Genomic DNA, 18,563 nt, shown 5'->3' with positions numbered 1-18,563 from the left:
CTCTCCTCCCATCCTCTCGGAGGTGATGGTTTCTATAGGAACTCCTGAGGGTAGCCAGGCAACTCCATAAACCTCAGCGACAGAAACAAAACACACGTCCGCGAGGGGAAGCGTGGTCCCGGCCCCTCCTCTGGTTTGTGCTGTGCGGATTGACGCGGACATTCAAACGGGCTCGAACACCTGGCAATGAACTCGAAAGCGACTGCCGAAGGCAGTGCGCCCGGTGAGACATTGTTGCAGCTCCCTTGGGGATCTGGGATTGGCATACTTTAGCTGTTGAACGAAACTTCCCTTTGGGGAGTTAAGTTTTCCAGGTAAACGAGAATTTTTCCTTTAAGCACCATTAAAATAAAACCATTTTGGGTGAAAAATTTTGTAAAATGTGGCACACTTCCTGACTACCTTAACCGCAATGAACTAGACAGACTTGATTTATATCTGGGATCTTTATGGAAATTAGGAATTGCCCTGGGTTCTGGTAAACTGCCCTCCGCGAAAAGCTGGGGCACATGCACCTGTGTGCAGGTATTCTCAGCCTCAGAGTTTTGATTTTGGCGTTTGCTTTTTCTGGTTTCATCATGCACTTGAATTCAGGCTGCTGGAACCCACTTTCCATTCCCCAGGAAAGAGCTGACTGCGAGGGTCCCAGGGACTTGGTAGAACTAAGCTTCAAATCCCACATGTAATCCACCAGCAACCCTTGTTATTTCTACCCCATATGCTCCGGACCTTAGTTAAAGATTGATATCTCTCCCCTGGATTCTGACCATCGGACTGTAACCTGGTTGGTCTGTTATGTCCTTCAAGGGGAACCTCACTCCAAGACACTTCTCTCCCCTAGCCCGTTCTGCCTTGCCCTAAGTCAATAACTCCCGTGTTGTCAGACTATAGACTAATCTTAGTGATCTTTGGATGACTAATCTTTAACGTATCTTAGCTCAAAATCCCCTGCAGAGAGACATTTACTAATGTATCCCCTTCCTTTTACATTGTGTTTGGCACATAATAGCTGCACAATTAAAATGTATTTATTTATTTAGAGACAGAGTCTCACTCTCTTGCCTGGGCTGCAATGCAGTGGTGTGATCAGTTATTTTGAGCTAAGATGTGTTAAAGTTTAGTCATCCAAAGACCACTAAGAGCTTGAACTCCTGGGCTCAAGGTATTCTCCTGCCTTAGCCTCCTGAGCAGCTGGGATTCCAGGCACTAGCCACCAGACAAAGCTACTTTTTAAAATATTTCTTTTGTAGAGATGGGGCCTCACTGTGTTGCCCAGGCTGGTCTTAAACTCCTGGGCTCAAAGGATCCTCTAGTCTCAGCCTCCCAAAGTGCCAGGATTATAGCTGTGAGCACCAAGTCTGACCTAAAATTTATTGAATGAATCATTTCCCCCACAGGTGTTAGCTTTGCCTCAGACCCAAATGGAGGGAACTGGGGTGTGGAGGAAGATGCAACCACCTGCCTCTTTGGGGGAAACCAGGGCTGGCGAGGGGAGGGTGGAGCCATGACTGACCCAAGACTCCTTGGCCCTGGGTACTTGGTCTGAGCAAGGAGACTTGCTGGGTGGGCTGGTTGCTTTCTCACACCTGGTCTTCCTCTCCTTGGATGCTGAACTTTCTCTGTCTTTTGAGTTCCCTTCTTATTACTTGGCTTCACCCCCTTGTTCTGGTGGTTCAGTCTTGTTTCAGTCCTGCGCCTAAGTCTACAGGTGATTCTGATGCTCACATTGCTTTGCCTTCCTGCCATTCCCAGCATCACCTGAGATCTCGTTTTGGTTGTTCTCTGCCTACCTGGTTCCAAGCTCTTGGCCCCACCATGATCCAATCAGGATCAATGAAGAGGCCAATCAGGAACCTCTTAATTCTTTTTTCTTCTGCTACTTTATTGTGAACCTGGAGTTCAGTAGCTAAGTGTCACAGAATTATGTGCAAAGCGAGGGTAAACCGGATCTGAGTGAATGCCTGCAATGGAAGAGCATGACACTTGGGACTACATTTTTAATTTCCCCACAACCTTTTAGGAACTTCCTAATTTAAATGAATTTCCTGAATGGCTGCTAGGATGGTGCATAATTAATGCATGGATCTTGTAACTGAAGATCACCAGCCTGCACATAAATCAACAAAAAACATGCAAATGTGCATTTTAAAAATGTTTACGTGATTTTAGCTTTTATACATTGGGTGCCACTCTCCAGTTTTAACTATCAAAGAACATTTGCTAAATGATCATATTTATGGCATTTTGAGGCTGCCAATAAACGGACGAGCTGGTCTGTTTACCTTCATAACTTTGTTCACTTGTTCAACACACATATATGGAGCACTCCCTTCGTGTCAGGCTCTGAGCTGGGGTTCAGGCTACAAAGTTGACTAAAACATGGTCTTTATGGAATTTTTTTTTTTTTGAGACAGAGTATCTCTCTGTCACCAGACTAGAGTACAGTGGTGCGATCTCGGCTCACTGCAGCCTCTGTCTTTTGGGTTCAAGTGATTCTCCTGCCTCAGCCTTCTGAGTAGGTGAGATTACAGGCATGTGTCACCATACCCAGCTGATTTTTATATTTTTAGTAGAGACTGGGTTTCACCATATTGGCAAGGAAAGTCTTGATCTCTTGACCTCATGATCTGCCTGCCTAGGCCTCCCAAAGTGCTGGGATTACAGGCGTGAGCCACTGCATCCAGCCGGAATATTTTTTTAAATAGTTATCTCTGTAAATAGTAGGGATTGAATTCTCTAGGCTTATGTGATGTTGTAGTGCTTGGAAAAATGCAGTAATATCGTATTGTATTCTGCCCAACTGATGTACGGTCTGTAGGACTAAGGAATTTAAAATCGCTAAGACTTGGCAATTCACCAGGTGCAATTTCCAGCACCTTCCATCTGCCATGAATGGACGCCCATCAGAAGCACTGGAGCTCAGCCATCTTGACTCATAACTGCTCATGAATCTTTGGTATTCTGCCATATTTTAGAGTAATGTTTAGTTTCTATGCAGCGAGTTGTTAGAGTGAATCTTGGCTTTGTTTTTCAATTTGGAGGTTAGTGATAGGTTGGCAGGTTTGGGTGCAATCACCTTTCTTTCCTTGAGTCAAATATCTTGACTACAGACTGTGGGACCAGAGCTGCCAATACGTTTATTTAGCAAGTATGGGCCTAATAATCATAGCAGTCGAACTGTCACATCAATAAATAACATCAGTAATATCCAGCAGTGTTCTTTTGTCTGTCATCTGCAGCCCTTCATAGTCCAAATCCAATCCTCTGAATATTCCATTTTTTCCTTTCTTCCCCTGTGCCAAGCAGTGGCCCTGAGATGTACTGTGAGATCGTGCTGAGTCAAAATCATACTAGTAGAAGAAGACAATGAGGACAAGGATGTTGTTGAAACGCTCATGGCTGAGGAATTTAATGTCGTAAAGGAAAAGAAACTCTGGCTGACACATATCTAAAGTGAGAGTCCTGTTCTGAGAAATGCTAAAGAGATGAAGAAATGCCTATATTTAGATCTGCTCTTCGGCTGGGAAGCACAGGCACAGTTATGCTGAAATACCTGTGTACCCCATGAAAGAGCTATTTCTCTGAGCCCTTTGGGTCTCTCTGCCTCTCAGTCCTGGTGACTGCAGCCCCTTCCCTGGGACCCCATCCCTAAGATCCAATAACTAAAGGATAACTCACGATATAGCAGTGCCTCCGCTGGCTTTTGTCGCAACTCGTCAATATTCATGCTGTGGTAGTTATTAAATAGTTTGATTATCAGTTCTGTGTTTATGAAAACAGTACACACTGCATCAGCAGCATGGGCCAGGTTAGCTGCAGAAATGAATGGCCCTAGACTCTCAGTGGTTGATGACGGCAAAGATTTACTTGCCACTCATACTCCATGACAGCCGCGGACCTTCCATGGCTCTGTGTCATGCCTTCTCTGTGCTGAGACCAGGTTGATGGAGCAGCCTGTGTCTGGAGTCACTGAGGGAGAGAGAAGAGAAAGAGAACGGTGGCCCAAGTACTGGCTTGGAAGGTGCCAAGCCTATGTGGCATGTGGCACCTTTGCACACACTTCATTGTCTTCTTGCTCTCCAGAGCAAGTCTTTGGCTATGCCCAAGTTAGCAGGGCAGAGATGCTTAACGATGCTGAGTAATACGACCTAGTACACACGCAGGATCGAAGGTTCCCCTTGGTGAATTCATTACAATGTTCATCGCTCTTGGCCTGGCTGTCCCTTGTTCACTGTTAATTGGCTTAATCCTCTGGCCAGCCCCATGTTACCTCACTTTAGTTTCAGATCTGATCTAACTTATCCCTGCTCAGCTTCAACACCCACTTACATCCTATCCTTGCCAGCTCCTCAACCTACTGTCCATTTTAGCCCGAGGCTTTAGATCATCGTCTCCAAACGTCTTCAATCAAGCCACTCTAGCAAGAACAATTTTTTGAGCATGTATTCTAAGGGTATATTTATTTTGAGACAGAGTCTCACTCTGTCACTCATGCTGGAGTGCAGTGGTGCAATCTCAGCTCACTGCAACCTCCACCTCCCAGGTTCAAGCAATTCTCCTGCCTCAGCCTCCTGAGTAGCTGGGACTACAGGCGCATGCCACTACGCCCGGCTAATTTTTTGTATTTTTAGTAGATATGGGGTTTAATCATTTTAGACAGGATGGTCTTGATCTCCTGACCTCATGATCTACACGCCTTGGCCTCCCAAAGTGTTGGGATTACAGGCGTGAGCCACTGCGCCCAGCCAGGTATGTTTATTTTTAAATGATATCATCAACCATAAATCTATTTATTAAACATTAATAAAGCTTAGGTTTTAGTTTTCTTTTTCTTTTTAAGATGGAGTCTTGCTCTGTCACCCAGGCTCCAGCCTGCAGTGGTGCAATCTCAGCTAACTGCAACCTCTACCTTCTGGGTTCACGTGATCCTCCCACCTCAGCCTGGCAAGTAGCTGGGACTGCAGACCTGCTCACTCAGCTAATTTTTAAATTTTTTGTAGAGACAAGGTCTCTTTGCATTGTCCATACTGGACTTCTAGCTTTTTTAAAAAAATAAATATAACTAGGAGCTCTAATAATTTCTTAGTATCTCCTATCATTAAGAGCTAAATTTTGTCACCCCAAAATTCATACATTCACATATCAAAATGTGAATATGTTTCAAGATAGAGGCTTTGAAGGGGTAATTAAGGTAAAATGAGGTCATATGGGTGGTCCCTGAACCAGTATGATTTGTGTCCTTATGAGAAGAGGAGATGAGGCGTGGTGGCTTAACCTGTTATCCCAGGACTTTGGGAGGCCAGGGCAGGTGGATCACTTGAGTCCAGGAGTTTGAGACCAGCCTGGGCAACAAGGTAAAACCCCATCTCTACAAAAAATACAAAAAATTGGCCGAGTGCAGTGGCTCACGCTGTAATCCCAGCACTTTGGGAAGCTGAGGTGGGTGGACTGCTTGAGGTCAGGAATTTGAGACCAGCCTGGCCGACATGGAGAAATCCCATCTCTACTAAAATACAGAAGTTAGCTGGGCATGGTGGTGGGTGTCTATAATCCCAGCAACTCAGAAGGCTGAGGCGGGAGAATTGCTTGAGCCCAGGAGGCGGAGGTTGCAGTGAGTGAGGAAGGTGCCACTACACTCCAGCCTGGGCGACAGAGCAAGACTCCATCTCAGAAAAAAAAGAAAAACCAAAAAATTAGCTGAGCATGTTGGCTTGTGCCTGTAGTCCCAGTTACTTGGGAGCTGAGGTGGGAGAATCACCTGAGCCCAGGAAGTCAAGGCTGCCTCTAGCCTGGGTGATGAGAGTGAGGCCCTGTCTCAACCAAAATAAAAAAGGAAAAAACAAAAAAAAAGAGAAAAAGAAGAGATGAGGACATAGATATGCTCACAGAGACCACCATGTGAAGAAGACACGGAGAAGAATGTGCAAGCCAAGGAGAGAGGCCTCCCAAAGAAACCAACGCGGACAGTACCTCGATCCCAGACTTCCAGCCTTCAGGATCACGAGAAAATTAACTTCTGTTGCTTAAACCACCCATTCGGTGGTATTTACTACGGCCGCAGAAGCGATGAAACACTACTTTGGAAATAATGACTCCAGGTTACCCTCATTCCAAAAGCATTCTCTTCCTAATATTCTGAATGGATAGGGTCAGCATCTCATGCTATGAGCTACTAATTCTGCTACTAAATAGATAGCAGTTACTATTTATTGAGGATTTATTTAGGATGGGGGTCCTCAACCAGGATCACTGTGGCAGTGTCTGACACACAATAGATCCTCCGTATGTATTTGTGAATGAATTGAATGAACTGTAAACCCAGAGGAAAGCCTGGAATCCCACCAGGAAACAGGCTCAGAGAGGCCTAGTGGTTTACTTAAGATCACTCAGATCAGTCTCACCCCAAAGCTTACCCTCTTGATTCACTCTTGCCTGCTGTCCTTCCAACACTTTGCAGCCCACCCCCACCCTCCCCTCCACCCCTACTCCTAACCTGATGGAATTCTCTTCAGTCATACTCTTCAGGCCCCACAAGAATGAGTTTTAAAATTGAAGGACTAAAGAAAAGATCAAAGTGAACCCCATTTACAGATGAGAAAACTGAGGTTCAGAAGGTCTCAGAGAGATCTAGTGATGGCCACATAGGCACCTTATTCTTGGTCATCAGCTAACTGGGTAAAAGTTACATTTTCTCAGAGTTCACACTGTTTACTCTTAGAGGTGAGTCTGAGATCCTCAAAGGTCCATTAAGGGAATGAAAAACATAAGCCCACAGACTGGGAGAAGATACGTGTTATCTATCTGTCTATCTATCTGTCAGTCAATCAATCAGTCAATCTACCTATCATCTATATCTATCTATCATCTCTATCATCGATCTATCTAATCTATCTCTATCTATCTCTATGTATCTATCTATGTCTCTATGTATCTATCATCTATCTATCTATGTCTATCTTATCTGTCTGTCTTATGACTCAAATCCTAAATATATAAAGAACTTCTACAAATCAATAAGAGAAAGGCAGATAATCCAATAGAAAAATAGGCAAAAGATTTGCACAGTCCTACATAAACATAGATATCCAAATGATCAATAAACATGAAATGGTGTTCAAATTGCCCAGCTACATTAAACACCAGGGAAATGCATGTTAAAACCATAATGTGGGCCGGGCGCAGTGGCTCACGCCTGTAATCCCAGAACTTTGGGGAGGCCAAGATGGGCGGATCAAGAGATCGAGACCATCCTGGCCAACATGGTGAAACCTCATCTCTACTAAAAATACAAAAATTAGCCGAGTGTGGTGGCACACACCTGTAGTCCCAGCTGCTCGGGATGCTGAGGGAGAAGAAGTGCTTGAACTCGGAAAGCAGAGGTTGCAGTGAGCTGAGAGCATGCCACTGCACTTCAGCCTAGGTGACACAGTGAGACTCTGTCTCAAACAAGCAAACAAACACCATAATGTGATACCACTCTGTACCCACCTGCATGGGTAAAATGAGAAAGGCAGGCTGGGTGCGGTGGCTCATGCCTGTAAGGCTGCACTTTGGGAGGCCAAGGTGGGAGGATCACTCGAGCTCAGGAGTTTGAAATCAGCCTGGGCAAAATAGTGAGACCTCATCTCTACTAAAACGGAATAAGTTAACCAGGTATGGTGGGGCATGTCTGTAGTCCCAGCTGCTTAGGAGAGAGACTGAGGTGGGAGGATCGCTTGAGCCCGGGAAGTCTAGGTTGCTGTGAGCTGTGATCACACCACTGCATTTCAGCCTGGGCAACAGAGCAAGACTCTGTCTCAGAACCAAAACCAAACAAAAAGGTTCATCTTGTAAAGTATTCTTCAGTTAATAGCTGCTTATGAGATGTGGTTAGTCATTTACACTGAAGTCTGTGTGAAACCCTTCACAAATGTGGGGACATTTGAATACTTGAAGCCTGTAGTCTCTGTGGGGAGTTTCCTTGGGAAGGGTGAAACATTTCACTAACATCAGCTTGGTCTTTCCTCCAGCTAAAAATGTAAAATCTTGGCATAAAAGAGCTGCTTGGTGTGGTTTTGGGGTGGCTTTGCGCCCTGGGTTCCTAGTGATGTGGGAGTCGCCACCGACGCATGAGGCTGGCCACATAGGAGGCACTGCTTCAGCCTGTGCCCAACAGGAAGGAAAGAAAGATACGTCAGTTTCTCTAACTAAAGAAGAATTGACTTCCTGATCTGCAGAGCCGGCTCTGGTCTCTTCTCTTGAAGCAGATGCAAAGGTAGGATGAGAATGCATGGCTGGCCATTGCAGCAGGTTGCTTTAGGAGTGGGGTGGGTAGAGATTATAGTTATTGTAATTTTTCTTGAATTGATGACATTGAAAAGGTAGGAAACAAAACATAATAAATTCAGTAAAGGATATCTTGTAATTTTATTGAATAACATACATTTAACATTTGAGATAATAATTTAAGTGATATGGTGGAAGTAACTTCAGAGTTAATTAGGAACCAAAGCAAAACAGAGAAACAGTATCCAAAAGCTATATGGTTTGATTTTTTAAAGAGTAGAGTGTTATCTGCTTTCTTCTTTGGTTTCTGAATTCTTATACTTCCCATTTATTACTGTTTTGTTCTCTCTGAATTGACTTTATTGTTTTGATACCCGTAATCTGTAGTTTGGAGGTGGAACATAAATATCATTTTGGAATTTTAAAAAGGTTAGCTAGGGTCTAATTTAAATGTACTTTAATTAAGCTGCCTTAATCCCCAAATTGCTTGGTAAGAAAGAGACTATGAGAGGGAAGTACACAGTAGATATTAAAGATTTATTAAATTAGAATTGAGGCCGGGCACAGTGGCTCACACCTGAAATCTCAGAACTTTGGGAGGCTGAGGTGGGCGGATCACCTGAGGTCAGGAGTTCGAGACCAACCTGGCCAACATGGTGAAATCCCGTCTCTACTAAAAATACTAAAATTAGCCAGGAGTGGTGGTGGGTGCCTGTAATTCCAGCAACTCAGGAGGCTGAGGCACGAGAATCACTTGAACTTGGGAGGCAGAGATTGCAGTGAGCGAGATCCTGCCACTGCAATCCAGCCTGGGCGATAGAGCAAGACTCAGTCTCAAAAAAAAGAAATTAGAATTGGTGTAGAAAAGATTATTTAGCCAAGATAGTGGGAAATTCTAACTTCTTAGCTGCTTTGCCTAAATAAAGCATAAGGTTTTGGAATTAAACAGACCCAGTTTAGAGTGTGAGTTTAGGTAAGTTACTTGATCACTCCAAGACTCAGTCTCCTCATCTGTAGAATGGGTACATTTATTTCATAATGTGATAGTAAGGATTTATAGAGATAATGTATGCAAAGTATTTAAACTGGTTCAGAGTAAGAGCTAAATAAATAGTAGCTGTTGTTGGCACAACAGAAAGCATAACAATTGTGAGTAGTACCTATAAGGATATAATAAGATTAATTCTCATTTCCTTTGCTCTTCCATACAAAGAGGTCAAGTTTAAACTATGAATGTTGTAGGTTTCTATTTCGGTCATGGATTCCTATTTCTGATTCTAAAGTAAGATTTTTCGTTGTTTTGGGGAGGTAGAAGTCTCCCCGAGTGAGAAAGAATACACGGAATCAGCAGTGACATTGCAGATAAAGGTCTTTGTCCTCTCTCAGGTAGGCTTCAGGTTTTATAGATTCAAGCCCATGTGTGAGTCTTCTAATGTTATTTATTTGAGACAGTATCGCTATGTCACCCAGGCTGGAGCACAATGGCGCGATCTCACCTCACTGCAACCTCCGCCTCCTGGGTTCAAGCGATTCTCCTGCCTCAGGAAGTAGCTGGGATTATAGGCGCCCATCACCATGCCCGGCTAATTTTTGTATTTTTAGTAGAGACGGGGTTTCACCATGTTGGCCAGGCTGGTCTCACACTCCTGACCTCATGATCCACCCACCTCAGCCTCCCAAAGTTGGGATTACAGGTGTGAGCCACTGCACCAGCCGAGTCTTCTAATGTTAGGTACAGATTTCTGAGGGACCTGAAGTTTGTACAACCTGTGGAGACTTCAGGAAAACAAAGAGGAAACCAGGCATAGGGCATCTGGGGCCTTGGACAGGGCCGTACAAGTAAGGGATTCTCAAGTTGAGGCATCATAAGCTTCCCAGAAAACCCACCTCTGAATAAGTAACAGAATAGACGGGAAATTTATAAACGCATATCTTCACTTCTGTCAGATTTTCTGATGGATATGCATGTGTGTTGTCTCATTTTTGCAAAAATAAGTCTTTCCAGCCTATGAATAGGGAACTCGAGCCGAGAGCTGTTCTTTATTCATCACCTTCCTTTGTGGCTGTCATCAGCTTCCACAAAGAATCTACGCAAGTGAAAAGGTCATGAGGTTTTCAGGTAAAATCTCAAGGACAGTGCAGTCACTCAACTTTTCCCCTGTGTACGAGGCAGAGAGCGTGGCTGCAAGCTGAGGCTGTGAAACTTCTCAAGGAAATAGCTGTGGCAAACGACACAGGCGTGAGCTGCCCTCCCCCTTAAAATAACCTGCTGGTCTGTGGCTTGCAGGCTTTGAGAACGTTCTGTAGTTTCCCTTGAAAGCCCGTGTGTTGATGACAGTCACGTTCACATCACTCATTCTGCCGCAATTCTCTGCATTTCCACTCTGGCAGCGTTTCCCCCCATACCAGGGAGGGGTGATCACTTATTTCCTTTCATCTGATGACTGGTGGCTCAGAAACAATAGACGATTGGATGGAAGAAATAGGGGCCCCTGCCTGTGAATAAACAACGTGCCCCTCTTCCATCCTCCTCGTCTCTTTCCTTCATCGGTTTTACTTTTCTCATACTTTTTGCTTTTTACCAGATTTAAAAGCCAAAGTTAAGGTTTGCTGTTAGGCTGAGGAAAGCAAGCAGGCAGTTTCACACTCGTGGTGCATGGCTGACTATCTCAAGCCCCTGGCAGAGTTGTCCCACACGGTACTCCCTGGGAAGCCCTCCCTGGCCCCACCAGCCCTCTCTGCTCCCACGTGGAGTGAATCGTGCCTTCTGATCCTTGGGTTTTTGTGCTCATCCCACCATGTTATGAGTTATTTGTCTATGTTCTGGCTGGGATGGGCCCTTCTTAAATGCAGGGATTGGATCTCACTTCTTTTTAGGTCCTTGATATCGGTCACCTGCTTGATATATAGAGGCCAATAAAATCAGCGTTGAACTGACGCACTGAATGTCATAACCAACTGTGTTTTTCTGGATGCCAAAGTTCTACTGGAATACAGCATGACTGGATAAAGACTGATGGAAACACTTCACGTGAAGCTATCCCCAGGCTGCCTGCATCCCTCCCAATCCCAGGGCAGTGGCTTAGCTGCCTATTCTTGGGCCTTCTAGAAGGGGAGATGGAATGGCAGTAGAAGGAACCCTTTTGAGTCCGGCTTGCTTTGTTCTGGCTGTTGCTCTAGGGCTGTGCCTGGATGACTCAGTGAGTTCCACTAAGAAGCAGGGATGGCTCCCTGTCACGGAGGAGGAAGGCCGGTCTCCCAGAGATGAAGCAGCTGGCCTGAGAGAGCACGTGGCTGAGTCCTGGCTGGGTGTGAGCCCCGACTGGCTGGCTCCAAAAGTGACACAGAGACAGGATGGCTGAGTGTGGAGGACTTCTCTAAGTGGCTGCAGGAGAGTATTTCCTTCCCGGTGGTGCTGTGGTGTGGATTTATTCATTTTTAATTGCCAGATAAAATCAGGCTGATCAATGGAGTGCTGTAAAACAAAGACAGGCACCATTACTCAAATGCAGCACGGGAGTTAGGAGACCGAATCTAAGCTCCGTGCGGGTGAGGCCGGTGCCTGACTCTGTGCTTGGGACATCATCAACACCATTTAAGATCTTGTTGAGTGAGTGACAGAGTGACCGAATAAATATCATCCTGGGAAAATGGATCTGAGCGATTTCGTTATTCAAGCCATGAGATTGTGAATTCCTGTGTGAGATCATTAAAATACAATTGCGAAGATTCTTGTTAAATTCCAAAATGACTCAGATTTTCCTATGCTTTTTGGATTTCTGAAGACTGAGGCTTTCTGCAGTGAGTACTCACCTGCCCCCCGCCTGTCCTTACTTCCTGCTGTGTTCCTGTTCTGAACGCAGGTACCCTGCCCTAGGAAGGAAGCCGGACACTGGAGTAAATCTCCACGTTGCAACAGTCACCAGGTTTCTCAATTCAAGCCAAACATCAAGTGCCTCCTTGCTGAGTGATGGGGGAATCGCTGAAATCTGATGCTGTCCCTAGAAGGGGAACACTCAAGACAGAATGAAATCAGGGTCAGCATCGAGATATACAAAGTAGAAAGCAGGTGCATTGGAAGGAGAAATGGATTTTGATTGTAAATAAGGAGAAAGTTTCTTAACTAGATAGCCTTGATCTGGCCCTCGAAGGGCCAACAGTAAGAGTGAGGCGGGCTGGGCGCCGTGGCTCACGCCTGTAGTCTCAGCACTTTGGGAGGCCAAGGCGGGTGGATCACGAGGTCAGGAGTTTGAGACCAGCCTGGCCAAGATGGTGAAACACTTCTCTACTAAAAATACAAAAATCAGCCAGGTGTCGTGGTGCACACCTGTAATCCCAGCTACTCAGGAAGCTGAGGCAGGAGAATCTCTTGAACCCGGGAGGTGGAGGCTGCAGTGAGCCGAGATTGTGCCACTGCACTCCAGCCTGGCAACAGAGCAAGACAAAACAAAGCCGTTAATGGCTAGGAAGAACCTTACGAAGAAACAAAAAACTTGAAAGACAATTTTAAAATTAGTAAATTGTCACTGAGGCATATTTTGTCTTGGAAAAATAGACTATGACTCTGTCTCAAAAAAAAAGGAAGCAAAGGGATAGTAAGTTACAATGTAATATGTACTTGCATATGTAAACTACGTGAGAAGACAAAGTGAAGTAGTCAGATGTTTGCAAACATAGAATCATGTTGAGGACACTGTCTGCAAACGTGGACCGCCAGTACACGGCACAACGGCACAGAGATGCCAGTACTGTAAGCAATGGTGCCCTCCGTGATGTCTTTCTGAAACTATAAAAAATTCTTATGGAAGTTTGAAATTAAACAAAGTACAATCTTCCTTCAGCTTACATGTTGCATTTCTAGAACATTTGGAGCATATCAGAATCCTGCAAAATGCACTTTTAAATATGAGTTAAATTCTGTTGTTAGATAATTAAAATTTTTTTTGCCTAAATGACTTGTCAACATTTATATGAAAGTGCAAGACGGTTATTTGTCACTGTGACAATCAAATATACGCCACACATTCCTGAAGATGGGAGTATGGTACTGCTCCCATTGAAAATCTGGAACGGGTCCCCGTGAAATGAAGCAACTGTGGTTCAGATATGTTCAATGGAATGTCCAAAGCCATCAAGCCAGTGGGGACACTAGTGGAAACCAAAGAGAAATGACTTCCTAGCTTCCTGGTCAATCTTGATGCTACCGTAGGATGATGCTCTATGCTACACCTCTTGCCTCATTGCAAAAATCACCCCTCTTATGGAGTGGACCTTCCAAAGTTAAACAAGAGAGTACGTTGGCCAGGCACAGTGGCTCACGCCTATAATCCCAGCACTTTGGGAGGCTGAGGTGGGCGGATCACCTGAGGTCAGGAGTTCGAGATCAGCCTGGCCAACATGGTGAAACCCTGTCGGTGCTTTAAAAAAAAAAAAAAAAAAAAAAAAAAAAAAATTAGCCAGGTGTGGTGGCACATGCCTGTAATCCCAGCGACTTTGGAGGCTGAGGCAGGAGAATCACTTGAGCCTGGGAGGTGGAGGTGCAGTGAGCAGAGATCATGCTATTGCACTCCAGCCTGGGTAATAAGAGTGAAACTCTGTCTTAAAAAAAAAAAAAGGTACATCCCAATTTTATCAATAGAAGGCTTTACTCATAGTAGATGCTAAACCATAGTCTAAGTGCTAAACAAGTGCTTGAGTCACACGGTTTGTAGAAGCCAGGATGAAAGTCTAGAGAAACTAGGATCAAAGTCTCTAAAAGTGAAGAATAGCAAGCTTTGCCCCAGGCAACTGGGAACACCAGAAGGTATCCTGCTTTGGTCTGTATTTGAAATACTTTCAATGAATTATAATGTAGTGCTATATCCTTGGCTTTGAGATCAATATAATGATACAGAAAGTACAGTTTTGCATCTTCTGCCAAGCCACCGTCTAGGGAGTTGATTATCTTAGTTTTCTTTGTTTTTTTTTTTTTGAGACGGAGTTTCACTCTTGTTGCCCAGGCTGGAGTGCAGTGGTGCCATCTTGGCTCACTGCAACCTCCGCCTCCTGGGTTCAAGTGATTCTCCTGCCTCAGCGTCCCGAGTAGCTGGGATTACAGACATGTGCCACCACGCCTGGCAAATTTTATATTTTTAGTAGATACAGGATTTTGCCATGTTGTTCAGGCTGCTCGAACTCCTGATCTCAGTTGATCCACCCGCCTCTGCTTTGGGAGCAAAGTGCTGGGATTCCAGGCGTGAGTCACTGTGCCCAGCTGATTGTCTTCGTCGTTTGCATCTTGAGGATGTCTTTCTGTTTCTTTCGGTGTGTTAAAGCTATAGACAGTATCTTGACTTTTCATTTCATTTTGTTTTGCTTTGCCTTGGCTACCAGGAAGGTCAGAAATACATTTAAGGCTCAAGTGCGGTCACTGTTTTACTTCATGTTCTGGGTAGAATTATCAGCCCCTTTTCACTTGCTGCTGCTGTCTCTCTGACTTTATTTCAGCTGTCTTCTACATGCTTTTATTGTAAGCTGCATCATATTTTTGTTAGAAGTAGAATAGGGTATAAATGACCAATTGGTCAAGTCATGAACCTTAAGAACCTGGAACAGCGCCTGGGGTGTTCAGGAAAGATTTACTGAATGCTGGATGAATGGATCCGGGAAATGAACTGAATTTCATTTTTCTGTAAATCCAAGTGAATGGCCACTAGGGGGAGCGTGAGCGCTCCCTTAGCCGTGGAAAGGGCGCTTCTCACACTTGCACCTGGGGTCCACAGGTGTGTGTTTGGGAAAGTGCGGCTAGTGCTTTGTAATAATCATTGAACCCTGTATTTCTAAAATGCGTAAGACCCAGCCACCTGAATGAGCGAGCAGTTGAGTATTTCAGAGTCACCCACCAGGTTCACTGGGTGGTGTCATTACCAGCCAGTACTGCGGCTATGTGGTCCTGCTTACCTGGAGAGCTGGAGACCAGAGCCAGAGAGCAGGGCACAAACAGCCACGTGGAAAGAAAGCACAGTGCACGGAGCGCACGTTTGCAGCCAGGTGCAAAAACTCCTCACTAAAAACACTCAAGAGCCAGGTGCAGTGGTTTAGGCCTGTAAACCTAGCACTTTGGGAGGGTGAGGCAGGACTGTGTGAGCGCAGACCAGGCTGCACAACATGGTGAAACCCGTCTCTGCAGAAATAAAAAACTTAGCTGGGCATGGTAGCCTGCGCCTGTAGTCCCAGCTACTCAGGAGGCTGAGGCTAGAGGATCGCTTGAGCCTGGGAGGCCGAGGCTGCAGTGAGCTGTGGTCGTGCCACTGCACTCCAGCCTAGGTGACAGAGTGAGGTCCTGTCTCAAAACAAGTAAATAAAAACTCAAGAATCAGACGAACCAGAGAGCTCTGGATCCAGCAGTATGGTTAGTAGAGTGGAAATAAGAAGACAGCATGAAGAACTGAGGGAAAAGCTGAGAATAGGCTCATGAAGTTGGTGACTTGATGGCTAATTTGCACCTTGACACCTGGCACTTGGTCACATGCTGTTTTCTATTACTTTCCTCTTTTCCAGAGACTCAGATCCTTGGGGCACTGAGGGCTGCTAGTTTCATCTGTTCATCTGGAACCTGGATCTAAGGAGGGAGGAGGCTTTGCCTCTGCGGCGCAGCCAGGTACCAGCCCAGCCAGGTAAGGGCCTAAAGCCCTTGTTGCTTTGTGGCTTTTCCCTTCATCTAGACAGGAAGCCTTTGGAGAGCAGGTACTTGGCTTTATCAGAGACTAGATGCCAGGAGCATCCCTTTTCAGAGCTCCTGGTTTTCTGTGCCTCATGCAACTTCTGCAACTGGGATGAACAATGTATTTTAATTTTATTTTACAATAGGGAAACTGACAAATATTGAATTCCTTAACTGAGCAATCCTTGGCCAATAGGCCCATGAACTTGAATGGAGATAAAATTAGATCTTTATTTTTATTAACCTTTAACTAAAATTTAGCATTTCCTTGAAGTATGGATATAGGCAAGAAACCACAGTAGAATCAGCAGAACTTGTGACTTTGTCACCAACAGAAATCACAGATATTTTCATACCACATGATATGTTGTAGATATTTCAAAACAGTGTTTCTATTCATCAGTACTTTGAAATTATGGGAGTCCTTAGATCACTGCTAGATCTTAACATTTCATGTATCAATGAACACATATATTACTATATTACAATTCTAAAATATTAAGGTATGATCAATTTCCTGTGTAACACAGTATATTTTATGCATTTAAATACACAGGCTTCACCAGACTACCAAAGATTAAGAAAAAGGTTAAGAACCTTTGCTTAAAGAAAATGATACCTTAGAGCTCTATTAGCCTGTCATTCACTAATTTGCTATGGATCATAAATTAATGTAATGTGGATTTCTTTTGAAGCCCAGCAAAGGAAGTATAGCTTTTAAAACATTGAAAGGATGTCTTATCACTAAGGGATTCACATAGATTTAATAACAAAAATAGGAACTATAGGAAGTATGTTGATTTGATCTTCTACATTTTCTGGATAAAAGGATGTATGCAGAACCTTTCAACTGCCATTAAACAAAAAGAGCTAATGCATAAGGCAGCTGATGAAACTTATTCAAGACCGTAAATAATTGGTAGGCTGAGCTTGTGATGCCGCTTCATGTCTCCCTAATTGATTACAATTTTTTGAGTGAATTTAATTGTAAAAATAATAGCCAACACTTGAGAATGTCATTTTTCTAATGTATCTTCAATTAGGATAATGTACATTAAACACAGACTTTTATGTCCTCTGACCACTGAAGATACGGAATTCATATTTGGAAAATTCAAGTTTGGAAGTTTGAGGCCTTTAGAAATATGAGAAGTGTTGTTTAAGAAAATTAAAAATGTTACATTATCACCACAAGCAGAAAATGCAAGGGTTTGTGTAGACTATTTTGTCTTTTTGGAAGTAATGTTGCAGAGATACTTAAGCTAAGAAAGATGTTGCCATTTTTTTGTTTTTTTTTTTCTACAGGTATTGAATGGGCTGGGTTTTTAGTGATCGTCCCTGCTCACCTGGAAGCAGCTTTAGTGGAAGGTTAGCTTCTGTGAGTCACTGATACGCTTTTTATTGCTATTTGTAAATTTCCTCAGCTTAAGCTACTTCTGCTTTGCAGAAATTATCTGCTTGCAGCTGTACATAATTTATAACAATCTCTGGTGAAACCTCAGAAAAAAGATACGCTTTTGTCTTAGATGGATGTCAGCGGCTGCAGCGGAACCCGGTGAAAACACCCCCCGCCCCTTCCCCGTGGCACGAGGCTCTGCGAGCGGTAACTCCAACAAACGGGCAACCTCTTGAGACTTTCTTCTACTCAGGAGAATGACACAGTTTAAAAGGAAAAAGCCACAAGCAAAACACTTGCCAATGAAATAGGAGAGGGAGCTCTTTAAACAAGGCTGGCTGCAGCTGGCCTCCGCCGCTCATCTGCAGGGCGCTTGGTCCGTGGAGTGAAGCTCTTCCAACCTGGGTCAACAAAACGGGAGAAGAAATGGCCCAAGAAATAGATCTGCATGCCCTCAAGGAGCTAGAGCTTGAGGCCATTCTCCAGGTCCTGTACAGAGACCAGGCGGTTCAAAACACAGAGGAGGAGCGGATACGGTATGCTGCCCTTTCCGTGGGTCACTTCGGGTTTTTAGCTTTCTCCGCTGGGGCTGCCACTCCGTTGCTGATGCTGCTTGCTTACAAATCACTACCCCGTGCTGCTGCGCTTCGTGCCTGAGAAGGGTCCTAACGAAGGGCTGTTGGTGGAGATGATCTTCAGTATCTAACTAAACATAGAAGATGCCCAGTAGGAGGGAGGCCGCTCTTGTTACTCATTTAAAACGGTGCCTTTGGGCGGTAAGTTCGCTGTCTGCCATCTGCTATCTGTTTGCTGACTTTGTGGGAAATATTCAAGGGACGTTTTCAGGCTTCCAGTTTACCCCTTCTTTCGGGAAAGACCTCAGGTTAAAGGTTTTCTTACCTTATTTTCGATGTTGCCCAGAGGCATAAAGAAAAGCAAAGAAAGCAGCTCAGAAGCAGCAAATCCGATGGAATCCAGCCCTGTGTTTTTTATTTGATCGCTTTTGCTTCCCGGTTGGCTTTGAGGAACGGGGGAGCATAAACATGAACCCGCTTAGCCTGTTCCGTGACTGCTTTGCCAACAGGAAACTCCTTCCCTGTCTGTCTGTAAGCTGCGAGGCTGTTTGATACAGGTTAACATTTAGAAAAGTGTGCTGAACTCTATCAGTGTTCCTCCTTCGCGGCCAAGATCCACCTGTAA

At 44.5% G+C, this 18,563-nt stretch overlaps 1 protein-coding gene across 7 annotated transcripts in view; it reads left to right on the top strand.

Annotated features, from left to right (window-relative positions):
• SYTL3 (synaptotagmin like 3) overlaps nt 1-18,563 on the top strand; it is a 111,184-nt gene that overhangs the window by 1,493 nt on the left and 91,128 nt on the right. For 4 of the 7 annotated variants that reach the window (XM_064360492.1, XM_064360491.1, XM_064360490.1 and 1 more), the window contains exons 2-5: nt 8,010-8,254; nt 15,805-15,920; nt 17,273-17,345; nt 17,494-17,899. In XM_064360492.1, the coding sequence (XP_064216562.1) occupies nt 17,790-17,899 (110 nt within the window). In that variant the 5' untranslated portion in view covers nt 8,010-8,254; nt 15,805-15,920; nt 17,273-17,345; nt 17,494-17,789. Of the gene's footprint in view, nt 1-62; nt 315-8,009; nt 8,255-15,804; nt 15,921-17,272; nt 17,346-17,493; nt 17,900-18,563 lie in introns of those variants that run through there. The other 3 variants (XM_064360487.1, XM_064360489.1, XM_064360488.1) reach the window with 3 other exon arrangements.

Source organism: Aotus nancymaae, unplaced genomic scaffold (assembly GCF_030222135.1).
Source record: "Aotus nancymaae isolate 86718 unplaced genomic scaffold, 86718_ANA_hifiasm-v0.15.2.pri h1tg000040l, whole genome shotgun sequence".
In the NCBI taxonomy this organism is placed as follows: Eukaryota; Metazoa; Chordata; class Mammalia; order Primates; family Aotidae; genus Aotus; species Aotus nancymaae.
Note: the sequence above shows the minus strand (reverse complement) of the source record. Positions and strands in the feature narration are given on the sequence as shown.